The sequence below is a fragment of the Mus caroli genome, unplaced genomic scaffold, assembly GCF_978045245.1.
Source record: "Mus caroli unplaced genomic scaffold, Mus_caroli_1 scaffold_3, whole genome shotgun sequence".
Lineage (NCBI taxonomy): Eukaryota > Metazoa > Chordata > Mammalia > Rodentia > Muridae > Mus > Mus caroli.
The window spans coordinates 135,406,657-135,434,647 of record NW_028227258.1 but is presented as its reverse complement, the minus strand read 5'-3'; the positions used below and the strand labels follow the sequence as shown (position 1 = coordinate 135,434,647).

Sequence of the window (27,991 nt, the reverse complement as noted above, 5' to 3'; positions counted from 1 at the left end):
TGTCTTCACTCCAGAAAGATATCAAGGGTGCACACGCTCATCAACAAGAAACAGAAAACACTCTTTAGCATGAAGCAAGCCACAAGTTCAACACAGCTTGGGTGTTAAGAAGAAATTTACCACAAAGAGGGAAACAGAAAGATGAGAACTGGGAAAGGGACACTTGGAAAGAAGTGTCCAGAATTAAGGGAGAAAAAAAATGACAAAGAACATATCTAAGAAGCACAGAGGGTTTTAACGTGATAAAAACAAGGTATCAACAATAAAAGAATATACTGACCATTCTAAAGCATGCAAAAAGGAAAATAAGAGAACTAAAAGCCATAGATTGAAAACCAAGAAGCACTTTTATTTACAGAAGATATCGCAATCCATGTAGAAAATGCTAAAATATCTTTGGAAAGCTTGTAGAAGTAAATGCCCTTAGAAATATATATCAAAGTACAAGATCAATGTCCAAAGAAATCAGTTCCATTTCCCTAAGTCAGCAATGAGCAGAGAGAAATCAAAACTTAAAGATCATTATCCCTTATGGAAACAGAAAACATCAAGCACTCTGGAGCAGACCTAACTCATTGGTGTAAGATTTCTCATACTAGGAATTCTAAGACATCAAGGAGAGAAATGAAGACTAAATTGTGGAGAAATCTATTTACTGATTATATGATGCAATATTGTTAAGATATTAAAACTCCCTAAACTTATGTGAAGATTTAAAAATCTCAGTGGACAATTTTAACAACTAACATACCACTTTTTGTAAAATACAGAAAAGTAAAGTATTTTAAAGTTCTAAGCAATTGTGGGGGGGAAATGAAGTTGTGAGGGAAAAAATCTACACAACTATAAGCACCAATAAATGCCCATTACCTTTGCCTTATGCCATCTACAAACTTGGGCATAGCGTTGTGGGCTCTGAGATAGAATGCCTATCTAAGCACAAGGCCCTAGCTTCAATTTCTAGCACTAGAAAAAGAAAATACATAATTAAAACCAAATGATAAATACTAAGCTAGCATGGTGATGTATGCCTTTAATTACAGGACTCAGGAGGCAGAGGCAGGTGGATCTCTATATGAAGAGGGCCAGACTGTTCTACATAGTGAGTTCTAAGCTAGGCAAGAGTACATAGTAAGACCATTTAAAAGACCATTAAAAACCAAAAATAAATTAGTAAACATAAGAGAAGTTCACATCAAACAATGCAGATATATATCTGTGATGCCAGGTCTCTTGATGGTGGCTTACATCTGTAATCCCATAACTCAGAAGTCTGAAGCATGATTGCAAGCTCAGGGCTGGTAGTAGCATATACCTCTGGAGGGAAATGCTGAAGACTATAGGCCTCTTGGTAAGAGAATAGACAAGTTCTGATAAAGTTAAGCCCATGCTCACCACGGAACCCACCATGCTCATCCCAGGTGTTTTCCTAAGATAAAAGAAACTTAAAGTTTTGGATCTGTGCAGCTATTCTATTCAATGAAAACAGACCATCTTCAGTTGTTAAATGACCAAAGTGACAATAGGGTGCACTGATAATTTAAAAGAGGAAAAAGGAGAGCAAACTTAACCGTGCAACTGTGGATACAAAAGCAGTAAAACTGTGAAAGACGCTGTACCAAGCAAGGCTGTCTACTGTGGCAGCGCTCAGTGGGAAAGAGCTCCAGAGTGGATGAGGCCCTGCATCTGCACTTCGGCACTGAAGGAAAAGAATAGCTGCTGTATGGTTCCATTTTTCTAAAATTTTACAGAAAGCTGAGTAAAGGTATTTAGAGTTTATCTAGAGAGAAATGATGCTATAGACAAGCAAAATAAAATATACTCATCCTTCTTGTGAATCAAAGCTAAAGTCAGGGGGAGAGATAACAAAGAGCTAAAAAGAAAACACCCGTTTTTGAGATATTGAGAACAAAAGAAAAAATAAATTGTAGAGGTGACAAAATTTGATTGATAAATACAGTTAGCACTCTTTCTCTTGATCCACATCTGTTAATTTAACCAATTACAAATAGAAAATATTCCGTAGGCCATCCGGCCTCACAGTGATGGTGACAGAAGCCAGCCAGGGTGTAACGCCTATGATGAGCAAATCTGTGATGGAGAGATGGAAGAGATAAAAATGCAGAGCAGTTTAGTGTGCTGTGAAGAGAGGCAGAACTATTGATATGAAGACTGCGAGGGCCCGGATGATGTGAGTGGCCTGCACTGCCACCCAAGGCCCATGGCAGTGTCCAGATTCATGCTGCTACTGAGGGCCATGTCTAAGGAGACGAGGTCCTACTGCATCTGGGTTCCATGTCAATGTCTGTGGCCCATGTTACCACCAAAGACCACAAGACCTGCATGGTCTGCACTGCTCTCTGAAGCCCTGTTGTTGATGTCTGAGGGCCATGCTGCCACTGGAAGCCATACTGATCTAAGTGGCCTCCATTACCACCTGAGCATGGTGATTTCTGGGACTATGCTGCCACTGAAGGCCATGTCTAAATCATCAGTCCTACCTCAACCAGGGTCGGTATTGATGTGCGTAACTCACGTTATCATCTAAGACCATGCAGATGTTCGTTGTCTGTGCCGCAACATGAAGCCATGTTGATGTCCATGGACCTTTCTGTCACCAGGGAAAATATTGATGTGAGTGGCCTGTGCTGCCACCTGAGGTGATGTCCACGGTCCAGGCCCCCTCTCAGAGCATTGTCTGGGTCCATAGTCCTACTGCAGCTGGGGGCTCTGTGTGTTCGTGGTTTGTGCTGTTGCCAGAAACCATGTAGAAGCCCATAATCACTGACCAAAATGAGCAAGGAAACTACTTGTGGAGAGATAGCAATGATTGCAGACATATAGTTGAGAAAGAGCGGCATGGAAGGCTTCCGTGACAACCCCTACCCCCACCCCAACCCCATTCCCCTCGAAATAAACATGTTCCAGGAAGTGATGAACATTTCTAGACTGAACATGCGCTAACTTTTTGCTTTATACCATTCCATACTCAATGCATTGTAGCAAGGGTTCACATAGCAATGACATTGCATTGTGCACTATAGGTAATCTAGACATGATTTAAAGTGACAGAAAGACATAAATACATCCCACACAAATACGAACCACTGCATCTTATGCAAGAGATTTCAGCACCACAAACATTGGGACCCACAGGGGTCCTGGAACCAGTGGCCCATGGATAGTAACAGGTAATTGTATGAAAGTTGGGCAAATTGAAAACCCAGACTGCAAAATTAATAACTACAACCAAAATGAGTTTAAGAAGAATAGCAAAGTTTAAGTCCCTGACAGCTCAATTTCAATCTAATAATATGTTATATTAAAAAAAAAAACAGTATAGCATCCTGAATCTTTAACTTTAATATTTGGTTTGGTTTTATAATTTTTGCGAATCATTGTTAATTCTTTACTACATAAGATCAAAAAACAGAATCCTGTTATTTTTCTCAAAGCTATATAAAATGATAAATATCAGTGGAACATAGAAGTGACCCTAGATTTTCTTTTAGTTAATTCCCTTATAAAAAGAATTTAGTCTACACAATAAGACAACAAAACTAGATATGATTTTTTTCATCAGTAACTTAATATTTCCAGACAAGGTGAATAAATCTGAATTGCTATGATATTAAGTTAGAAGAATACAAAATAAGTTCAAGTATTAGAAGTGAGAACAATAAGTGCTAAGACTATGATGGAAGGAAATTCCAGTCTTACATGCATAAATGGAGCGTTTCTCAAACTTGCACCTCCATGCAGATCACCTGTTCGACCTGTTAACTCAGGCTCAGAAGGTTATGTGCCTGGTAAGTGGGAGCCAACCTTTCAATTCTAATGAGATCTTCAGTGCTGCTGTTGAACATTTTCTGAACTACAAAGTACAGATGTGCATACATGCACAGAGGGGCATGTGTGTTTACATACATTCTTGTGCACAACTTTCAAAAGTAAGAACTAACATGAAATTAGTGGAACCGATTTTAAAAGCTTAAAGGCCCAGTGGATACACCTACAAAACAACTCACATACCTAAGCCTCATGGAACATTGTGGAAGAGTGGATAAAAGATGGTAAGAGCCAGAGGAAGTTTGCTGTAAGACTTGAGCTCCTAGTAATGCAAGAAGCTAAACCCATAATATCTCACCAACATGACTTCCCAGCATGAGCTGACATCCGTAAACATACCAAAGACACCAACAGGCATGCCAAAGTAGACAGGGAAAAGACCACAGGGCCTCAACCCTACACAAAGATCTACAGGCAACTAAGGAATGCTGAGAGCAGGGGAATAGTCTTCTCCAGGGAAGAGAACACCAATGGCTTGTCCAGTACTAAATGGTCAGCCCTGAAAATACAGATACAGGTAACATCATACAGAAGGGGCAGGTTTTGTTTAGTGATGTGCATTATATACATATACATTTACACATACATGTAAGAGTAATTAATAAAAAGTGAGGCATGAGTTTGAAAGAGAGCAAGAAGTGGTTCAGGGGAGACTTTGAGTGGAGCAAAGGGAAGGGAGAAATTGAATAATTATACTCAAAATCTTAACAATTAAAAAAAATTAAGGCTTGTACAATACCCCAATTCATCTTTAAAAAAAAAAAAGAATGTTAAAATGATACTGAGACCCATAAAAAATGTTTAAGGGAAAAAATGTATTACATTTTGGAATAAGAAAACACTATGCCAAAATCAACTAGTACTGTAATGACACTCGTCAAATCATGTTTTGGTTTTATTAGTTTTGTTTAGCACTTTCGTTTGTATTTACTGTGGGTTTGTTTCTGAGTCTGCTCTGAGAAGGCTTTCTCTATGTATATACCCTTTAACTTGCAATCTTCCTGCATCCCCCACCATGCCTGGCTCAATGTTTCTTCAATTTAAGCAGATAAAGATTATAAACTTCATAAAGAATGATAAGTGTGGCATAATAACTAATACAGTTCTTCACAAAGACCCTAGCCAGCTCTTTCCCTTCCAGAAAGTGAAGGGTATTTATTCCAAACCCATGATACTTAGTACAGTTTCTGTCACAGTACAAGACCAGTCACAGGAAGCATGGCGTGTCAGTCCCAGCACAGGTACAGGTATGCCTGTGAACTCAGCACACAACACTGGTATAAAGATAAACTGTTGGCCAAATGAATCAGGAAGTCACAGACAAGGCTGAAACAGACCTACATTCTGACCACACTGTGTCAGATCAAGGTGAACACACATCAAATTATATGAATTACTGTAGAAATAAATGTTAAGGAGTCCACAAACAGAAATCATAAAAAGTGTAAGGCTACCACATGCTACAAATTAATTTTTAAAACTAACTTTCTACCCCACATAATCTGTTATCTTACATGATCCCATGCCTGACAACCAAATGAGTAGCCAGGGCCTGCTGCTCTCACCACCTCCATTCTTCTCTCAGAAACTCCGGGCTTCCTGTCATTCCTCTGACAGGATTCCTGCTTCTTTCCAGCAGTGCTATCAGCATACCTAACTCAGAGTCATTTCCCTGTGCTGAAAATGAGGCTAATCAGTGAAGAGGCCTTGTTCTGATTACAATTACAGTTTCCTCATGGTAGCCCTGGGGACAATGTCCATTCTGATGTAGTCAGCCTTCTACTTCTCAACAGAGCACCAAATGATAACTGATCAGACGTTTGAAAGAACAAGTTATCATTCCCTCAAATGTCACACAAATCCTAAAATAGATCTTTAAGAGGACATGTCATTTGGAGAAGCATCAATAAATTAATAAAAGTGTGGAAACTAAGGCTCTGCAACCAGCACTAACATTTGCCTGCCAAATATCTCACGGGAGCGCAACAGGGAAAGCTGCAATTACTACAAGAGGGTCAAAAATAATGGCTGGCCAGATGTAACCTCTATTCCAACATTTCTAAACGTCCCTTTATGATGTCACCTTCATGGGGGAAACTGGGTCTGTGTCTTCTTTAGGAGCCCCACTTTCAAGTGGGGAATCACATGGTTCAGGGAGGATGAGGTTGTAGTTAAAATAACACAGGCCAGTCTAACAATAGAGCAACATCTGATTCAGTATTTGTTCAGAAGCACAGAAGGCTCATAATTACAAGTGGTTTATAAAAATCAGAATGGTTCCCATGCTGTCCCCTTTTCCATGGTCTACCTGCCCACATGAAAAGCCACTCTTACCGCATCCTGCCCCCCCCCCCAATCTGTTCAACTTTTCCCTCATTCCTGCTTACAGCCCTCCATCCTTCAACCTAATCACTTCTTCGTCAAAAACAATTTGTCCATCAGAGCAAGATTCTTGGGAAACTGTTTAGGAGAGACAGAACAGTGCATCACAGACTAGCAACACGCACTCATTAAACAATCTGCCCCATCGCATCTGAACATGTGTAGAGAAGGGACGGAACAGTTGGGATCCAAAGGAAAAACTCTGGTCAGAACCAGAAAACTCAGATTCTGAGACAGAACTGTGCTCTTAAACACTTTGGCTTGTGTGTGAGGATTGCCTTTGGAAGACTGAGGCAGTAAGCCTGCTTTTGAAACTTGTTTTTTTTTTTTTTTGATTTTTAATATTTTTATTACATATTTTCCTCAATTACATTTCCAATGCTATCCCAAAAGTCCCCCATAGCGCCCCCCACTTCCCTACCCACCCCTTCCCATTCTATTGGCCCTGGCATTCCCCTATATTGGGGCATATAAAGTTTACAAGTCCAATGGGCCTCTCTTTCCATTGATGGCCGACTAGGCCATCTTTCGATACATATGCAGCTAGAGACAAGAGCTCCGGGGTTCTGGTTAGTACATCATGTTGTTCCAACAATAGGGTTGCAGATCCCTTTAGCTCCTTGGGTACTTTCTCTAGCTTCTCCATTGGGAGCCCTGTGATACATCCAATAGCTGACTGTGAACATCCACTCCTGTGTTTGCTAGGCCCCGGCATCGTCTCACAAGAGACAGCTATATTTGGGTCCTTTCAGCAAAATCTTGCTAGTGTATGCAATGGTGTCAGCGTTTAGAAGCTGATTATGGGACGGATCCCTGGATACAGCAGTCTCTAAATGGTCCATCCTTTCATCACAGCTACGAACTTTGTCTCTGTAACTCCTTCCCTGGGTGTTTTGTTCCCAATTCTAAGAAGGTGCACAGTGTCCACACTTGTTTTTATCTGAACTGACAGAACGTTAACAGTGGGTGCTGATCAGTGGCTCTCCCTCAGAGCATTAACAGTGGGTTCTGTCAGCAGCTCTACGTTGTATCAAGTGAGCCCTGTGGTAATTCTAAGAATACTACATTTAAGTTAGATCTCACACCAAAACAAGTGTTCCCTGCTCTTTGGGGAATAAATATTCATTTTCACAAATCATTGTTCATGGAGTACAGCCCACTCTGGTTAACTGGGACCCTTCTGCTTGAGAAGCCATTGAAGAAGCAGGACAGTAAGCAACAGAGATCTGTGGCTATTAATGGCTATTAACTGGGGTTTCCATTGGAGTGAGTCACCTTGTCATCATGTGACTTAACAAATGTCATGGGCTAGATACAGGGGGGTTATTTCCCTTTTGCAATGTTTCTGAGAATGGAATTATTTTAATCTATGAGTTTTTCAACCTCAAGTTCATGATTAGATCCAAAGAGTCTCATGAATTCTCCAAAGTTGTTCATCTATGTTTACATGCATTTTTAAGACAATGGTTTATAGCTCTTGGAACTTCTCACTATAAAAGTCAACTGTTTATTTCAATAAATAACCAGTTCCAAGTGACTCCCATCAGCCCATGGGCAATCTTACAAAGTGTTACTTAGTAATCTCCTGTTGGCTCTTTAACATCTAAATTCCCATATCTGTAAGCTTAGTAGAAGGTTGATTTGAAATTTTCCCTATTGGAGGTCTCTCTGTTAATGATGATGGGTGTGAAATGCATCTGCCCAGATCCCAGTTCTGTCAAATGTCTTCAATGTTGCCGAGCTCTGGAGGAAACATTCTGTTTATCTCTACAGAAAGAAGACAGCAGACACATGCTCTTTGCAACTGAATTTGGGTTGAAATGCTAAAACTCTAGGATCCAGAAACATCAGGAGCAGCTCATGTGCAATGACCAGCTTCTCTGGGAGCCAAGTCTTGCAATTACATTGAACAGAAAATGAAGGTTGAACCTAGGAAATCCCTTCCTCAAATTGGCAAGGCCAAAACCAGCCCCCTCAGCTGAGGTACAAAGCCTCTCCCCCAACATGCCACCACACCTCCACAAAGCCTCAGTATCTAATTCAAATGAGTCTGACCCCACCCCCACCCCCCAGTTACAGCTCCTTTTACCCAAAATTCAACCCCGTTTGCAATCTTCCCCTTCATCAAAGTAGCCATGCCAGTGCATGCAATGAAAGTAGAAGTGAAATTGCCTAGGGACACAAAGGAGTAAGGAGGTAAAGAAAAGAAGAGGTGAGAGCATGTGCAAGGTTTTAGACATACACGTATATGAAAACAATTCAAAATAAAATAATTAAAAAATGTTAAAGAAGGCATACCGTAAATGGCCTACGATGGACAACTTGTATATTGTCATAAGTAAATCCAATAGCATCATGTGATATATATAGTATAAGTTAGCTATGTTTGCTTTATCATTACTACGTCAGTGCTGCCAAGTAGCTTTTATGATGCAAACTTAATTTGTTTTTCAATCATGCTGGCTTGCTTGTCTTCTCTGACGAATCACAGAAGAGATCTCATTTATTAGTTCGTTTTAAGATGATATTGAAAATTGAATACATGTGATTACGTTCCTCTACACTTCTGGTAATTGTCCTTTAAGGATCTAATGGTATTTGTATTTCCTTCATCTTTTTACAGGAGTATTGTTTTAAACCCGGCCTATTTCCGAAACCATCTTCGTCAGGCAGCCGTGTTTAGATGTCTGGAGAGATACTCAGAAGCTGCCCGGTATGTTTGTTACAACTTTCTGAAGATTTATTTAAAGTTAAATTAATTTTACCCTCAGATTCTGGTAATAGCATAAGAGGACATTCCATTTCTCTCATGGAATATGATTTTATCCGAATTATTGTCTTATAAATGTCAAGCCAACAATTATTGAGTATCTTTTCCTTTAATTAAAGCTATTTCATGTTCATAGCTCTTAGCAAAATTCAAACTTTCCAGCCATGAGGTCATTAGTGATGATGGGAAGACTTCCATAGATATTAGGATGAACTTGACCTCAGAAGTCTCCAGGATGTTCTAATTGTAGTGACACAGTTCTGTGACTCAAGCTGTGGAGATGAAGTCAGGTCATAAGGGAAGGACTCCAGCAAACCAGAAATCCACGCCTAAAGAAGTGGCACCTGATGGGTAGCAAAGGATTGCGAGAATTGTTATCTCTTGGACCTCACTATTCGAAAGGAAGCCGAGTAGAGCAGTAGCTAATGTTCTCAGCCCCAGAACCTACATTTTTGGAAAAAAAAAATTGTAAGAGTCACACAGCAGCTTACGTGCCCATCCTAACATCATAGGCAACGTTGTTTGTCTTCCAGGGTCAAATTCAATATGCTGATTCATTCTCTTTGACCAGTTTCCTCAAGAAACTTCCCTTTTCTCCTACAGAAGCCTACTGTTTTATATGGCCATTTCCGGGAATTCTGTGGGGAAAAAAACATATGGGTAGTTTTTAGAATTTCTCCAATCACAACTTCCAAGGTCAAATCTATATGACTAAGGATAAGATGTCTAGTCTCTAGGGGACTATTGTCTCTAGAGCATATATAACTCTCTATAAAGTTTTTCTTTAAGGGTTAAGTAAGATGGTTCCATAGCATTGACACTGTGATAAGTCCACCTGTCTAACGTGGGTCCATACATTGGTAGAAGCTCATATGTAATGACTGTGAACACCATGAGGATGCTCAAGTGAACAGTAGAGTTGGCCATAACTGCTCCTGCTTTATAGTCACGTAATACAATGTTTTACTTGTGGGTTATGATCGATCCACTCTGAAATATGAAAACATTTTTATCACTCTCTTCACACTCCATTTTCCATATACTGTTTGTTGAATGTATCTTTTTCTATTGAACTTGTATATACCTTCTTCCTAGGTTTTCTGTTTGTTTGTTTTTTGGTTGTTTGTTTGTTTGTTTGTTTGTTTTTCTTCACTGGGGTGTCCCTGAGATGTGTTTTCCTGTGTGAAAGAGAAGAAAATTAAGAGACAATCCTTTGGGCAAATGATTCTATAAAAGGAGGTTTAAAAGTCTGGGGACATGATTTAATTTGTAAAGTTCTTATCATACAAACATTAAGACCTGAGTTTGGGTGTTTGGCACCCATGTAAAAAATCTGGATGTGGCAGATCCGAGGCACAAATCTCGGAGGTGAGGAGGAAGAGACTGATATATCTCTGGAGCTCCCTGGCCAGCCACTCTTGGTGAATTGCTGTATTCCAGTTCAGTGAGCAACACACCCATCTCAAAAAGGAGGGTAGAGATGATTGAAGACACCCAGTGTTGACCTCTGATGCCCACACAGAAACCTATAAAAGTACATACACAAACACACACACACTCAAATGGAGTTTGTTAAACTTTTGTAACTCAATACAGAAGAATCTAATTCCAAGTCTCAGCCAAAAAACATCCTATAAAAGATGGCTTACTGATGTGTTGTGAATTGAATCTAAAGATCCATAGAAATCTACCTACTTACCTACAATCTGAGGCCCAGGTGGCAACAGGTATATAACCTACCCTAGGTTTTCTTGTGATGATTTGAAATACAAAGTAGTTAAATTGGAATTTAGAGGGAGATGGTTGTTAGACAATTGGAAAAATTAGAAGTTTGGGGAGAATTTATAAGTTAGATATCAAGAAATGGACAAATCCAAGTTTGATTTGTTGGTTAGTTAGTTAATTGGTTGGTTGGTTGGTTGGTTGATTGGTTCGTTGGTTTTGTTTGTAAAAAAGGTGGATGCCAACAAATCATGGGTTATATCTTAATATTATCAGACTTAACTGAGCCCAGAGTATTAACCACAAGTCATTACGGGTCTCAAAACAAGCAATGAGTTGGGAAATTAGAATATATTAGTAATATTTGCCACACAACACTGACAAGGGCAATTCCACTGTTCTTGCCATGTCCCCTGCAGAGAAATAGATGCTTCTGTTTGTTATCATTGGGTGAAGACTTGACAAGAAGCTCCAATCAAGTTCCTGATATCATTGGTTATGCTGCTGTGCACTTTTCCCCAAAGAGAACTAGACACAATTGCTATCACATCCAGCCACTCACCATAGGCAGGAAATGCTGTGTTTCCTTGGCAATTGTCTGCATAAAGTATCAGCCATGCTCACCAGCACTACCACAGGAGTAGAAAGATGAATGTCATAGACTTGTTCTATGAATCTGCTTAGACATTGCTCCATAATATAAACCAGTACATGCAGCATTCATTGTTATCAGCAGGTCACTTCAAGATTTGGGTAGTTTGCTGCATGCATTACAAACATAACATACTGAAATAATTTGCTAAGCCAACACACCAAGTCTCCTGTAATGTCAAGTAATCATGTTTCTGGCCTTGACAGCCACCAACCAAATAAAAAACAATGTTAATTATGTGAAGTAGTCAAGATAAATTCTAATTTTCAATAATTGTATTGCTCAGCCCATTTTTTTTTCACAAAATGTGATATGTTCAGGAAGTCCTTGGAAGCTGAATAACTGAGGCAGTCTAAGTCTGACCACCTTTCTGAGGAAGGGGTTCTAAAGAAACAGGACAGAAGCATTCCTAGGACAGTATCATGAGGGAACATGTCTCACTAACAAGGCCAAGAATGCTACTGGAATTGGCTGGAAATCTCAGTCAGGTTTACAATAGGCAGATCCCTTTATCATGTGCAGCCTTGGCTGGCCAGGAACTTACTATGTAGACCAGGCTGGCCTCAAACTAACAGAGATCTGCCTGTCTCTGCTGCCTGAGTGCTGTGATTAAAGATGTGCACCATTCCTGCCCAGCTGCATATATTCTTTATTAGTAATACATTTAGCAATTTTTAGTTAGAAGACAAAGCCGTGGCTTTCACTGAGCTTTTTCATACACGTGTGCCACCATAATTTGCCTTTATTTTTGCCTATCCCTTCTCCCACCTCTTGCTGGATCCTTGTTTCCCATCCCATAATGCCTCCTCTGCATTTGTGTCACATATACCGCATTCCCCACTCATCCTTACCATGTATATGCAAAGTCACAATTCAACATACATATAAGACTATGCAACGCTTATCTTTCTGAGACTGGCTTATTTTAAAATCTGTGGTCCCATCCTCTTTCCTTTCTCGTCCTTTTCTGTGGCTGATTTTTCATTCTGCTGATGGAAGGGATTCTTGGCTTTGGGGTATTTTTTTCCTGTGAGGAGGGTTTTAATTCCACTTTTTAATCTCTCAGGTATCAATTCCTGTGCTGTTAGAGGACTTGTCGGCCTCTGTGGGTATACTGACATGCTTCCTTACATTTACCTGTAGCATTTCCAAAGTCTCATGTTTCATGGTAACGTATTTAATACATTTAAAATTATGTTCATGTGGAGTGAAATGAGGATCTAGTTTCAGTCTTTTGCACTGGAAATCCAGTTTCCTTGGCACCATTTGTTAAAGAGGCTGTCACTTTTCCAATGTGCATGTGGGTTATAGGAACTGAGCCCAGTTCCTCTAGAGAGCAGAGAGTGTTAAACTCTGGTGTGTGTGTGTGTGTGTGTGTGTGTGTGTGTGTGTGTGTGTGTGTGCATGTGTGTGTTTGTGCGTGCTTGTGTATGTGTGTGCATTTCGTTGTGTGCTTGTATGCATGTGTATGTGTGTATGTGCCTGTGTGTGTGTGTGTGTACATATGTGTTAGGCATGTGTTTTATTTTCTATAATTGCTTGTGTCTACTTATTATTAATTTTATTTTTATTAATTTTAATGATGTACTGTGTGCAGGTATGTGCATATGAGTGCAGAGGATAGCAGTGTTAAATAGCCCTGGGCTGGAGTTACTGGCGCCTGTGAGCTGCCTGATATGGGTTCTGGGAATCAAACTTGGGTCCCTTAGAAGAGCAGCCTACTTTTCTTAGCCAGTGAACAATCTCTTACTTTCTCCTCTCCTAAGAGGCCCCAGCATTTGGAATGGCTGTATTTGTGTGAGTTTGTATATGAGTCTTTTGTTCTTTTCTGATTCTTGATTCATTTTGTGCCGGTCCCATGCTGTTTGTTTCTATAATTCTGTACTGTAATTGTAATCAGATATTGCAATCCCTTCAACATTACTCTTTCTGCTTAAAATTTCTTTGCCTGTTAGGATTTTGTGCTTCCAAATGAATTTTATGATTTTTCCCCTGCTTCTATGAAATATCCCACTGGAAATGTGATGGAAGTTAGCCTTTGGTCTATAGGTTTCTTTTGGTAATTAATATAACCATTCTCACAATATTAATTCCGACTGCCATGAGCATGAGAAGTCCTTTGGTTTTCTATTTTCATCTGCAATCTTTTCAGCATCTTAAAGTTTTCATTGCAAAAATCTTTTACACTTAGGTTAGGATTATTTGTAGGTCGTTGTCCTCTCCCTAGGCTGTTTCAGAGTGGTCTTTTCATTGCCTTTGTAGGATTTTTTTAAGCTATAGTAAACAATTTTTCCTTATTTCTCAGTAAGTTCATCTCTGGCATATAGAGAAGTTCCTAGTATGTGAATCTTAATTTTCTGTCTTAACTACTTTATTGAAAGTGTTTACGTGGTGTGCAAGTTTTTCTAATGGAGTCTTTACTGTCTGATATATAAGACCAGGTCTCTGAAAGCAGAGTAGTTTGACTTCTCCCTTTCCTATTTATATTCCTCTCATTTCTTTGTCTTATCTTATTGCTCTAGCTAAGTATTCTAGAAATACATTGAATACGGATGGAGAGAGAGAGCACTCTTATCTTAAGCTTGATGTTAGAAGAAATGCTTTCAGGTTGTTTTTCCTATTTAGCATAATGTTGCCTCTGGTTTTTTTTCATGTGTACCCTTTAGCTTATTAAGATATATTTCTTTGATTCATATGTTCTTTGGACTTTTGTTGTGATGGAATATTGAAGTTTATCAAATACAATTTCTATATCTATTAAGGTTATATTAAGAGTTCCACCTTTGAATCAGTTTCTGTGGCTACTGTATTTATTTAATTGTTTCTTTTAATCCATCTCTGCATTCTGAAGCCTACCTTATCATGGAAGATGTTTTTTTCATGTCTCTGTGAATTTGGTTTGTAAGAATCTTATTAAGTTGTCAATATTCATTGGGGAATAATAGTTTCTTCTTACGTGTATCTTTATTCAGTTTGATCTCAGGGTAATGCTAGTTTTGTAGGGTGACTTTAGTCATAGTTTATTTTTTCTGTTATATGGAACAGCTTGGGACATTAGACATTACTCAAAAGGGAGATAGACTTTGTCAGTGAATTCATCCGGCTCTAGGAATTTTCTTATCACTGTTGATTTTACTGTTTGCTTGTTGTAGGTCTGTCTAAATTGTTATGTCTCCGTGATTTAATTTGTAAGCAATATATATGTAGGGAATTATTTACTTTTTGTATATCTTCCAGTTTTTAATATAGATTTTCAAAATATTCCTAATTATCCCATGAATTTAGATGAACTATTATTAGAGGTAATAACTACCCTTCTTATCTCTAATTTTATTAATCTGGGTCTTCTCTATATCCAATACCTTTTCATCATAAGAGCCCCTAAAACACTAGGAATAGAAGGAATTTATCCCAGCAGAACAAATGCTGTGTCAGACAGACCTAAGGTCAATATTATACTAAGGAGGGAGAAACCCAAGCCATTTGTACTCAAATCAAAAAACAAAACCTGAGTGTCCATTTGTCTTAGTTTGGCTTTTACTGCTGTGAGCAGACACATGACCAAGGCAACTCTTATAAGAACAACATTTAATTGAGGCTGGTTTACAGATTCAGTGGTTTAGTCCATTATCATCAAGGCGGCAACATGGCAGCATCCAGGCAGGCATGGTGCAGGAGGAAATGAGAGTTCTACATCTTCATCTGAAGGCTGCTAGCAGAATACTGACTTCTAGGCAGTTAGAATGAGGGTCCTAACGCCCACACCTACAGTGACACACCTATTCCAAAAAGGTCATGCGTTTACCAAATAGGGCCACACCATCTAATAGTACCACTCCCTGGGCCAAGTATATACAAACCATCACACCATTTCTCTATGATTATTCAATATTGGGATTGAAGTTTTGGATAACATAATAATACAAAAGAAGAAATGAAAAGCATATAACCAGAAGGGAAAACATCAAAGTATGTTTATTTATAGATGATGTTATTCTACACAAAAGACTCCCTAAAGACTTTGCCTGAAAACTCTTATAGCTGTAAAAAAAAACTGTCAGCAAATGTGATGGTATACAAAATCAATATACAAAAATCACCAACCTTCCTGTATACCAATAACAAACATGCTGTAAAAGAAATCAAGGAAAAACAAATGAATACTTTGGAATAAACCTAATCAAGGAAGCAAAAGACCCCCATGAGGAGAACTTGAAATCAGTGAAAGAAGACAGTAAAGATCAGAACATAGAGAGGTGGCAGTGCCCCTGGAGTGTAGGGCTTAATATTATGGAAACAGCTATGTTTTCAAAAGCAGTCTAGATCCAGTGGAATATCATCCAAACTGCGAAGCCATTCTCTAAAGGAATAGAAATCTTAAAATACATGTTGAAGCCTAAAAGACCCCAGAGTTAATGCCAAGCAGATGATGACAATTTCAGCAACCCTATATTTGGAAAAGATGCTAAAATATACACTGAAAACATCCCTTTCCACAAATGGCTCTGGGAAAACTGGATGTCCACATGCGGAAAAATAAAGCAGACCCCTATTTCTCACCTTATATAAAGAATCAATTGGAGGGCCACAAGCCTCTTCTGGTCAGAAAAGCACCAGGGTAGCTAGGGCGCAGGGTCGGCTGACACTCGCCAGCTACCCACAACACCCGCCACAGGATCTTAAGACTTCTGGTGAGTGGAACACAGCTTCTGCTCCAATCCAATTGCGTGCGGGACCTGAGACTGCATTAGTTAGGGAAGCAGAAACCGGCCTGAGTAGGGCCACAGGCCTCATCCGGCCTTATCAGCACCGGGGTAGCTAGAGCGCAGGGTCGGCTGATACCCGCCAGCTACCCACGACCCCCGCCACAGGATTTTGAGACTGCTGGTGAGTGGAACACAGCTTCTGCTCCAGTCCAATCACGCGGGACCTGAGACTGCTTTGGTTGGGGAGGCAGAAATCCGGCCTACGTAGGGCCACAAGCCTCTTCCGGTCAGAAAAGCACCAGGGCAGCTAGGGCGCAGGGTCGGCTGACAATCGCCAGCTACCCACAACACCCGCCACAGGATCTTAAGACTTCTGGAGAGTGGAACACAGCTTCTGCTCCAATCCAATTGCGTGCGGGACCTGAGACTGCATTAGTTAGGGAAGTAGAAAACCAGCCTGAGTAGGACCACAGGCCTCTTCCGGCTGGACCAGCACCGGGGTACCGCCAGCTACCCACGACCACCGCCACAGGATTTTGAGACTGCTGGTGAGTGGAACACAGCTTCTGCTCCAATCTTTAAACAGTGACAACGACAACAACTAACCCCAGAGATTACCAGATGGTGAAAGGTAAACGTAATAAACTTACTAACAGAAACCAAGACCACTCACCATCATCAGAACCCAGCACTACCACTTCGCCCAGTCCAGGGCACCCCAACACACCGGAAAAGCTAGACACGGATCTAAAAGCATATCTCCTGATGATGGTAGAGGACTTCAAGAAGGACTTTAATAACACACTTAAAGAAATACTAAGGAACACTGGTAAACAGGTAGAAGACAGTAAAGAGGAAGCACAAAAATCCCTTAAAGAATTGCAGGAGAACACTGCTAAAGAGTTACAAATCATTAAAGAAAAACAGGATAACCTAATCAAACAGGTAGAAGTCCTTAATGAAAAACAGGAAAACACATCCAAACAGATGATGGAAATAAACAAAACCATACTAGACCTAAAAAGGGAAGTAGACACAATAAAGAAAACTCAAAATGAGGCAACACTGGAGATAGAAACCCTAGGAAAGAAATCTGGAACCAGAGATACGAGCATCAGCAACAGAATACAAGAGATGGAAGAGAGAATCTCAGGTGCAGAAGACTCCATAGAGAACATCGGCACAACAATCAAGGAAAATGTAAAATGCAAAAAGATCCTAACTCAAAACATCTAAGAAATACAGGACACAATGAGAAGACCAAACCTACGGATAATAGGAGTGGATGAGAATGAAGATTTTCAACTCAAAGGACCAGCAAACATCTTCAACAAAATTATAGAAGAAAACTTCCCAAATCTAAAGAAAGAGATGCCCATGAACATACAAGAAGCCTACAGAACTCCAAATAGACTGGACCAGAAAAGAAATACCTCCCGACACATAATAATCAGAACAACAAATGCTCTAAATAAAGATAGAATACTAAAAGCAGTAAGAGAAAAAGGCCAAGTAACATATAAAGGCAAGCCTATCAGAATTACACCAAATTTTTCACCAGAGACTATGAAAGCCAGAAGATCCTGGACGAATGTTATACAGACACTAAAAGAACACAAATTCCAGCCCAGGCTACTATACCCAGCAAAACTCTCAATTAACATAGATGGAGAAACCAAAGTATTCCACGACAAAACCAAATTCACACATTATCTCTCCACGAATCCAGCCCTTCAAAGGATAATAACAGGAAAAAACCAGTACAAGGACAGGAACCACGCCCTAGAAACAACAAGAAGGTAATCCCTCAACAAACCTAAAAGAAGACAGCCACAAGAACAGAATGCCAACTTTAACAACAAAAATAACAGGAAACAACAATTACTTTTCCTTAATATATCTTAATATCAATGGACTCAACTCCCCGATAAAAAGACATAGACTAATAAACTGGCTACACAAACAAGACCCAACATTTTGCTGCTTACAGGAAACTCATCTCAGAGAAAAAGATAGACACTACCTCAGAATGAAAGGCTGGAAAACAATTTTCCAAGCAAATGGTATGAAGAAACAAGCTGGAGTAGCCATTCTAATATCTGATAAGATTGACTTCCAACCCAAAGTCATTAAAAAAGACAGGGAGGGACACTTCATACACAACAAAGGTAAAATCCTCCAAGAGGAACTATCAATCCTGAATATCTATGCTCCAAATACAAAGGCAGCCACATTCATTAAAGAAACTTTAGTAAATCTCAAAGCACACATTGCACCTCATACAATAATAGTGGGAGACTTCAACACACCACTTTCACCAATGGACAGATCATGGAAACAGAAACTAAACAGGGACACAGAGAAACTAAGAGAAATTATGAATCAAATGGATCTGGCAGATATCTACAGAACATTTAATCCTAAAACAAAAGGATATACCTTCTTCTCAGCACCTCATGGTACCTTCTCCAAAATTGACCACATAATTGGTCACAAAGCAGGCCTCAACAGATACAAAAATATTGAAATTGTCCCATGCATCCTATCAGATCACCATGGACTAAGGCTGATCTTCAATAACAAAACAAATAATAGAAAGCCAACCTTCACGTGGAAACTGAACAACACTCTTCTCAATGATACCTTGGTCAAGGAAGGAATAAAGAAAGAAATTAAGGACTTTTTAGAGTTCAATGAAAATGAAGCCACAACATACCCAAACTTATGGGACGCAATGAAAGCATTTCTAAGAGGAAAACTCATAGCTCTGAGTGCCTCCAAAAGGAAACTAGAGAGAGCACACATTAGCAGCTTGACAACACACCTAAAAGCACTAGAACAAAAGGAAGCAAATTCACCCAAGAGGAGTAGACGGCAGGAAATAATCAAACTCAGGGGTGAAATCAACCAAGTGGAAACAAGAAAAACTATTCAAAGAATCAACCAATCAAGGAGCTGGTTCTTTGAGAAAATCAACAAGATAGATAAACCCTTAGCCAGACTCACTAGAGGGCACAGGGAAAGCATCCTAATTAACAAAATCAGAAATGAAAAAGGAGACATAACAACAGATCCTGAAGACATCCAAAACACCATCAGATCCTTCTACCAAAGGCTATACTCAACAAAACTGGAGAACCTGGATGAAATGGAGAAGTTCCTAGACAGATACCAGGTACCAAAGTTGAATCAAGATCAGGTTAATGATCTAAACAGCCCTATATCCCCCAAAGAAATAGAAGCAGTCATTAATAGTCTCCCAACTAAAAAAAGCCCAGGACCAGATGGGTTTAGTGCAGAGTTCTATCAGACCTTCAAAGAAGATCTAATCCCAGTTCTTCACAAACTATTCCACAAAATAGAAACAGAAGGTACTCTACCCAACTCATTCTATGAAGCCACAATTACTCTGATACCTAAACCACAAAAAGACCCAACAAAGATAGAAAAGTTCAGACCAATATCCCTTATGGATATTGATGCAAAAATCCTCAATAAAGTTCTTGCTAACCGAATCCAAGAACACATCAAAACAATCATCCATCCTGACCAAGTAGGTTTCATCCCAGGGATGCAGGGATGGTTCAATATACAGAAATCCATCAACGTAATCCAGTATATAAACAAACTCAAAGACAAAAACCACATGGTCATCTCGTTAGATGCGGAAAAAGCATTTGACAAGATCCAACACCCATTCATGATAAAAGTCTTGGAAAGATCAGGAATTCAAGGCCCATACCTAAACATGATAAAAGCAATCTACAGCAAACCAGTAGCCAACATCAAAGTAAATGGTGAGAAGCTTGAAGCAATCCCTCTAAAATCAGGGACTAGACAAGGCTGTCCACTTTCTCCATACCTATTCAACATCGTACATGAAGTCCTTGCCAGAGCAATTCGACAACAAAAGGAGATCAAAGGGATACAAATTGGAACAGATGAAGTCAAAATATCACTCTTTGCAGATGATATGATAGTATATATAAGTGACCCTAAAAATTCGACCAGAGAACTCCTAAGCCTGATAAACAGCTTCGGTGAAGTAGCTGGATATAAAATTAACTCAAACAAATCAATGGCCTTTCTCTACACAAAGAATAAACAGGCTGAGAAAGAAATTAGGGAAACAACACCCTTCTCAATAGTCACAAATAATATAAAATATCTTGGCGTGACTCTAACTAAGGAAGTGAAAGATCTGTATAATAAAAACTTCAAGTCTCTGAAGAAAGAAATTATAGAAGATCTCAGAAGATGGAAAGATCTCCCATGCTCATGGATTGGCAGGATCAACATTGTAAAAATGGCTATCTTGCCAAAAGCAATCTACAGATTCAATTCAATCCCCATCAAAATTCCAAATCAATTCTTCAACGAATTAGAAAGTGCAATCTGCAAATTCATCTGGAATAACAAAAAAACCTAGGATAGCAAAAACTCTTCTCAAGGATAAAAGAACCTCTGGTGGAATCACCATGCCGGACCTAAAGCTCTACTACAGAGCAATTGTGATAAAAACTGCATGGTACTGGTATAGTGACAGACAAATAGACCAATGGAATAGAATTGAAGACCCAGAAATGAACCCACACACCTACGGTCACTTGATCTTCGACAAGGGAGCTAAAAACATCCAGTGGAAGAAAGACAGCATTTTCAACAAATGGTCCTGGCACAACTGGTTGTTAACATGTAGAAGAATGCGAATCGATCCATGCCTATCTCCTTGTACTAAGGTCAAGTCTAAGTGGATCAAGGAACTTCACATAAAACCAGAGACACTGAAACTTATAGAGGAGAAAGTGGGGAAAAGCCTTGAAGATATGGGCACCGGGGAAAAATTCCTGAATAGAACAGTAATGGCTTGTGCTGTAAGATCGAGAATTAACAAGTGGGACCTCATGAAACTACAAAGCTTCTGCAAGGCTAAAGACACCATCAATAAGACAAAAAAACCACCAACAGATTGGGAAAGGATCTTCACCTATCCTAAATCAGATAAGGGACTAATATCCAATATATATATAAAGAACTCAAGAAGGTGGACTCCAGAAAGTCAAATAACCCCATTAAAATATGGGGCTCAGAACTGAACAAAGAATTCTCACCTGAGGAATACCGAATGGCAGAGAAGCACCTGAAAAAATGTTCAACATCCTTAATCATCAGGGAAATGCAAATCAAAACAACCCTGAGATTCCACCTCACACCAGTCAGAATGGCTAAGATCAAAAATTCAGGTGACAGCAGATGCTGGCGAGGATGTGGAGAAAGAGGAACACTCCTCCATTGTTGGTGGGATTGCAAGCTTGTACAACCACTCTGGAAATCAGTCTGGTGGTTCCTCAGAAAATTGGACATAGTACTACCGGAGGATCCAGCAATACCTCTCCTGGGCATATATCCAGAAGATGTCCCAACCGGTAAGAAGGACACATGCTCCACTATGTTCATAGCAGCCTTATTTATAATAGCCAGAAGCTGGAAAGAACCCAGATGTCCCTCAACAGAGGAATGGATACAGAAATTATGGTACATTTACACAATGGAGTACTACTCAGCTATTAAAAAGAATGAATTTATGTAATTCCTAGCCAAATGGATGGACCTGGAGGGCATCATCTTGAGTGAAGTAACACAATCACAAAAGAACTCACACAATATGTATTCACTGATAAGTGGATATTAGCCCAAAACTTAGGATAACCAAGACATAAGATACAATTTGCTAAACGCATGAAACTCAAGAAGAATGAAGACCAAAGTGTGGACACTGTGCACCTTCTTAGAATTGGGAACAAAACACCCAGGGAAGGAGTTACAGAGACAAAGTTTGTAGCTGTGATGAAAGGATGGACCATTTAGAGACTGCCGTATCCAGGGATCCATCCCATAATCAGCTTTTAAACGCTGACACCATTGCATACACTAGCAAGATTTTGCTGAAAGGACCCAAATATAGCTGTCTCTTGTGAGACGATGCCGGGGCCTAGCAAACACAGGAGTGGATGTTCACAGTCAGCTATTGGATGTATCACAGGGCTCCCAATGGAGAAGCTAGAGAAAGTACCCAAGGAGCTAAAGGGATCTGCAACCCTATTGTTGGAACAACATGATGTACTAACCAGAACCCCGGAGCTCTTGTCTCTAGCTGCATATGTATCGAAAGATGACCTAGTCGGCCATCAATGGAAAGAGAGGCCCATTGGACTTGCAAACTTTATATGCCCCAATATAGGGGAATGCCAGGGCCAAAAGAATGGGAATGGGTGGGTAGGGAAGTGGGGGGCGCTATGGGGGACTTTTGGGATAGCATTGGAAATGTAATTGAGGAAAATATGTAATAAAAATATTAAAAATTAAAAAAAAAAGAATCAATTGTAAATGGACCAGGGACCTCGCTATAACAGCCTGAAACTCTGAAATGTTAGAGGGGAAGGTGGGGAGAACACATTAGGACATGGGGAGGGACTTTCTGAATATCATGCAGGTCACTTGACTATGACACCAACACCCTGAAAATGGGACTCTCGAAACAACCAAGCTTCTGAAGGGCTTAGGCCATACACAGTTAATTGAACGAAAGGATGGCAGAAACCCTTTGCTGGTAGTATATATGACATCCCTGTTAGTGTCTGAACTAACAAGTGCACCAATAACTAAAACATCTAAACAAGAAATTAACCAAGGAATCCCAGCCTCAGGAGGCAGAGGCAGGCGGATTTCTGAGTTCAAGGCCAGCCTGGTCTACAAAGTGAGTTCCAGGACAGTCAGGGCTATACAGAGAAACCCTGTCTCGAAAAAAACAAACAACAACAACAACAAAAAAAAAAAAAAAAGAAATTAACCAAGGAATAAGTGAGCTAATAGAAGAATGGACAATGCAATGAAATGAAATACAAATAGCTAATAAAATAGGGAAATGTTCAAAATCCTGAGCACCCAAGAGATGCAAATTAAACCTACATTGTGGTTCCATATCTCCCATTGGAATGGCAGAAAACAAACTACAGAAGTTGGTAAATAAAGAAGCTGGGAATAAAGGGTACTATTGTATACACTGGTCAGAATGTACACAAGCCAGCACTGTGGACGTCAGTGAGGTGCTTTCTCGACAAGCTAAAATTGTCCCAGATATTTTACCCCAAATAGCTGGGTATTTACTCAAGAGAATCTGAGTCGCCAAATCAGAAAACTCAATGTTTACTGCAGCACCATTCACAAGAACTTAACTTACAGAACCCAGCTACGTGTGCAACAACAGCAGAATGGGTAAACAAAATATGGAAACAGTGGAACTTTTCAGCTACCCAAAAAGAAATCATTTGCAGGAAAATAGATTCACTGAGGACAAGCAAAGTGAGCCAGTCTCAGTCACGTACTGTGTTCCCTCATCTGTGGTTCCTAGATTTTAGGTGGATACAAGACACCATGTGTGTATATGTTATATGAGAGGAGAAGCAAAACTATCCTGGGAAATAATGAGAACCTCGTGGGAGGGAGCAGAAACAGCAGAGGTGAGCGTAGGTGGGCATGCTCAGTATGTAACATGTATATGTGTGAAAATGGTTTTATGTAATGCAGCATCGTATAAAATGAACATACACAGTAAAAAAAATTTAAGTCTATGTTATAACTTTAAAAGAATGCAAGAAAATAAAGGTCTGAAGTGAGAGCAGCTATATCTGAGGTCTTCAGAAATCTGTGATTGTTGGTCATGTGCGTGGGGAGGAGTGGGTTGAACTTCTGCTCTCTCATCTCTGCTGTAGCTTTTGCCTGCGCCAGACAAAGGTTATGACACCAGAGCTGGCTTTTCTTTAGTGTCTTCCTTGTTTGCGTGTCAGGGGCAGGCCTCTGCTGGCCACACTTAACTTTGCAGTCTGTTGGCTGAGCAAATTCTCACATCCTTCTGACGTACCCTCAGGGTGGCTCGGAGCCCGGCTGAGAGTGTGTCCTATGTACATTGGGAGTGAGAAACAGCAACATGAGGGTGTGTACAGCCAGAGGACCTGTTTTCTGTTTTCAAGGTCATCTGACATTTGGTTTCCCCGGTGGAAGGCTGTAATTTTGAATGTCAAATAGAGCATCTGTCCTTCAGAGTCTTGGGTTCTTCAGCAGCTGACAGAAGAAAGGTGGCTCCAGAACCTGGTTTGCCCACTGGCCTCAGACAGGACCTTTGTGCTTGCAGGGCTATTCATCAGGTGAAGAGGTCTGCTCCCACGCTCAAGCAGGGTGGCTGTGCCTTATACCTCCCTTCACCTGAGTAGACTGAGCTTCTTGACATCTAAGCTTTCTGTCAGAGTCTGGCCTTCTCCCTACTGTACTGCAACTGTCCTCCATGTAACACAGAATGACAGGCTGGGATTCCCTTCTGCAGATCAGCAACCACCGGAGTTACTGTCTCACCCAAACTGCCACTTGGACCTAATGCTTGTGAGGCCAGGGTTTGTCCTGAGGGTGGCCTGTCAAGGTCTTTACCAGGCTACTTGGCTGATGTTTTGTATGGTTTCTGTTTCCCCTCCCCAACCAGGGAGCTAGCCCTCTGACAATGTAGTGTTTTCAGTGTGTCTCCTTCTTTCTCTCCACACCTTTCTGGTCCATCACAGCCTCCGTACATTTCCCAAGCTCTCCCTCTCTTACTTTGAGACAGGGCCCATTGGTTTTCTTTTGATTTTCTTTGTTGTTTTTTTCTCACTCCGACTCTTCTTCAAGGGATTACACAGTGACAGCTTCTGATCCTCCATCTTACCCTGAACTCCTGTTTCTAACTTTAGGGGATTCTCATTATTCCAAAAGTTGAAGTCATCACTCTTAGGGTTGTTTCTCAGTTCATGGAGAGTGACCACACTTATGTATTTAATGAATATCTTTCACTTCTTACAACATAAGCAACAACCCATACTTAGTAGGACAGGTTTTTTTTTCTGCTTTAACCCATGATGGAAAGGAAACTGAGGTCTGGGGAGCCACCACTGAACAGCTGACCTACTCTGACCTTCAGATTCCACAACAATAAAAACTTTGGTAGAGAAAACCTAATGAAGTCTGGAGTCTGGACTTCCTTCACCTCTGTCTATAGGATAGCTTTACACTTCCCAGAAAGGAAAATAAAGTGACTCTTAGGAAGTAAATGTATTTATAAACCTGACCAGTTGGCATTAAACAAATCCATCTTCTGATGGGTTGACCAAGAGTCCACAGGCGCAAGGCTTGCAGCCAGAGTCACCCCTCTGCTCCAGTTTTAAATGTATACTGAAATTCCAAGTGCACAGAGTTAAGCTCAAAAACTTAAGTTAACTATGATCTGGCCTACTCGTTAATTTATAATGCTTTCTTTTTTATTATATTTGTGACTTAGTATGTGTGTTTCTGTGCATGTATGCATGCCTGCGTGTGTGTGTGTGTGTGTGTGTGTGTGCCTATGTCTGCGTACATGAGCATATATGTACGCCACAGTAGTCATGGGAAGGTCAAAGGACAGCTTTCAGACATTAGTTCTCTCCTTCCACCATGTGGGTTCCAGTGGTGGACCTCATGTTGTCAGGCTTGGCAGCAAGTGCCTTTCCTTGCTAAGCCATCTCACTGGCCCCTCAATGCTCGTATTTAATATCTTATAATGTGTACTGTATTGTGAAGAAACAGACTGACAAACAGGCTATCCCAAACTGTCTTGTCCTTGCCCTTTCAAAAGCAATGTCCTTACCAAAGCACTGGATTTCAGAGCAGTTTTAAATTACAGTGAAGTTGGGTATAAAAGTGTAACAAACAGATGAATGGTATGAAATTATATAGTTGTTGCTATACCACGAGTCTCCCTCTTGCCCACTTCTCAGTTTGCCCTCTGACCTTCTGACACTGCTCTTGAATCCCACCCCACTCCACCCCCATGGCCACTGCTGTCCTCCTCGCCACAGTACTGCTTGAGTGCCGGTGACACATGGGAGCTTGTCACTGGAAACTTCGTAACTAATGCAGCATCTTGGTGTCTGGAAAGTGTAACCATAGAGACCATACTAATAGGACTGGAGCATGAGGGCTACCCTGCATGACTCAACGGACACCATTATAGAAAGCACAGCTTAGTAACTGAGGCAGGGTGTTCCTAATAAAGGTGAATTTGCTCTACTTCCTTCCACCACATCTGAGAATGGATGTGTTCTCATGCCCTTAAGCCTCCCACGAGAAGACTGTTGACATCTGCTCAGCCAACCTCAGGGACCATAAGAAATAAACCTCTATTCTCCACATAATGTATTCTCTAGTGACTCTGCCAAACAGTATAAAACAGGCTGAGCCACTGAGCACACATTGTTACATGTTTCAGACTTCTGGCTTCTTTCTCCAGCCTCCCTCTTTTGTCAGTATTTGCCCTATGGAAATTAGCATCATTTTGCTTATAAGCTTTGTCTGCTGTTCTCAATGGATCTCCACAGAAATCAGCATCATTCCCCGTGCAAGCTTTGTAAGCTGTTCTTGATGGATCTCCTGCAGTCATCTGCCTTTACTGGTTGTTACTTTTTTTTTTTTTTTGATTGATTAGTCATTACAGCTGCTTTTCTTTTTCTGTTTTGACACTAAATTGGAGACAATTCAGAGTTCTTTAATGTTCTAGAAATGTGGTCTATATATATGTGTGTGTGTGTGTACAATACCTTCAAAAGGCAAATGCATTAACATTGAGTCTCTTAGGAATCACTGGTCATGTGTACCTAAAATAGGACATATTAGCATATCAATATTTCAGCAAAGCACAAGATTTTGTGTCTGGGCTAACTATGGGCATCAAGAGACCTCAGACTCGTTCCTATTTGGCTAAGCAGTAGCTCTATTACTTACAGTACTTCAGGCTGTGTTCTTCCATGGCTTCTTCACTAAGAAGCTGTACAATAGAGGTTCCTAGAGGCAGGAGCCAGTGGGTTTTATGAGACCCAGCAAACACGTGAGGCCTTTGAGGGTTTTACTCCTGTCTGACTCCTGTTCCTCCTGTGTCTTCTCATTCTTTCCTTCCAGGTTGATCCTGCTGGAAGTAATGCATATATAAATCACTGTCTGCCAAGAAGTGATCCAAAAATAAAGTGAAGTGTTGAGGAATCTAGCAATATATGACAGTGACTGTAGACAAGCAGTCACTCCAGAGCAGGATTATAACAGCAAGCAGGAGCAAGCTCTGTCAGCTTGCTGGTGTCATGGAACTCTGTGATTTTAAATGAGATCATTATGTATCTTGCAAAGGAAGATTCTGACAGGTAGACTCCAGACAAGTGACTCTGAAGAGATGATAGCAGTGTTGGGACTTTATTGGAACCCAGTTCTGATTCAATCAGAAGTGTAAAAACCCTATTCATTCACCATGCAAGGTGTTAAAAAAGCATCGAGGTTTTCAAGGTAAAATCAGTTCTTCTATACGAAGACAAATAGGTTGAATAAAGTCTCTGGGCTAGTTTTTGTTCCTACACTTATATCTCTTTCCTGAGGCCACTCTGTCTGCTGTTGACAGAGAGGCTGTGTGTGATCTGGCATTTGTCACATGAAACATGTAGGAGGGCCATTTGTTGAGAGATGGCAGTGATAATTCACTCTACTGTTAGGTGACTTTCACAAGTATAGGTATCACAAAGCTGTATTAATCCTCACTTTTAGGTGCTGCCAAAATGCTGTGCATGGCGTATGACTCTAAGCCAATATTCGTAGAGACCAACTTTGTCATAGGTCATGGCCTCACAGTTAAACATTTCACTTCTCAACCACGGTTGATGATATCTTCAGGTGAGCAGTAGAGGTGTGGTGGGCACAGTTTCAGAGGGCAGCATCATGGTTAAGACAGTCAAGCTTCAGGCTCAGAACTCATGCCTTTTCCTAAGGACTTAAAATTACAGAACCTGGGGACTAGGAGAGATGGCTCAACAG

At 40.4% G+C, this 27,991-nt stretch overlaps 1 protein-coding gene across 2 annotated transcripts in view; it reads left to right on the top strand.

Annotated features, from left to right (window-relative positions):
* Spata16 (spermatogenesis associated 16) overlaps positions 1-27,991 on the top strand; it is a 344,381-nt gene that overhangs the window by 134,751 nt on the left and 181,639 nt on the right. For both annotated transcript variants that reach the window (XM_085835355.1, XM_021158236.2), the window contains exon 4: positions 8,855-8,944. In XM_085835355.1, coding sequence (XP_085691481.1) covers positions 8,855-8,944 — 90 coding nt within the window. The remainder of the gene's footprint in view (positions 1-8,854; positions 8,945-27,991) is intronic.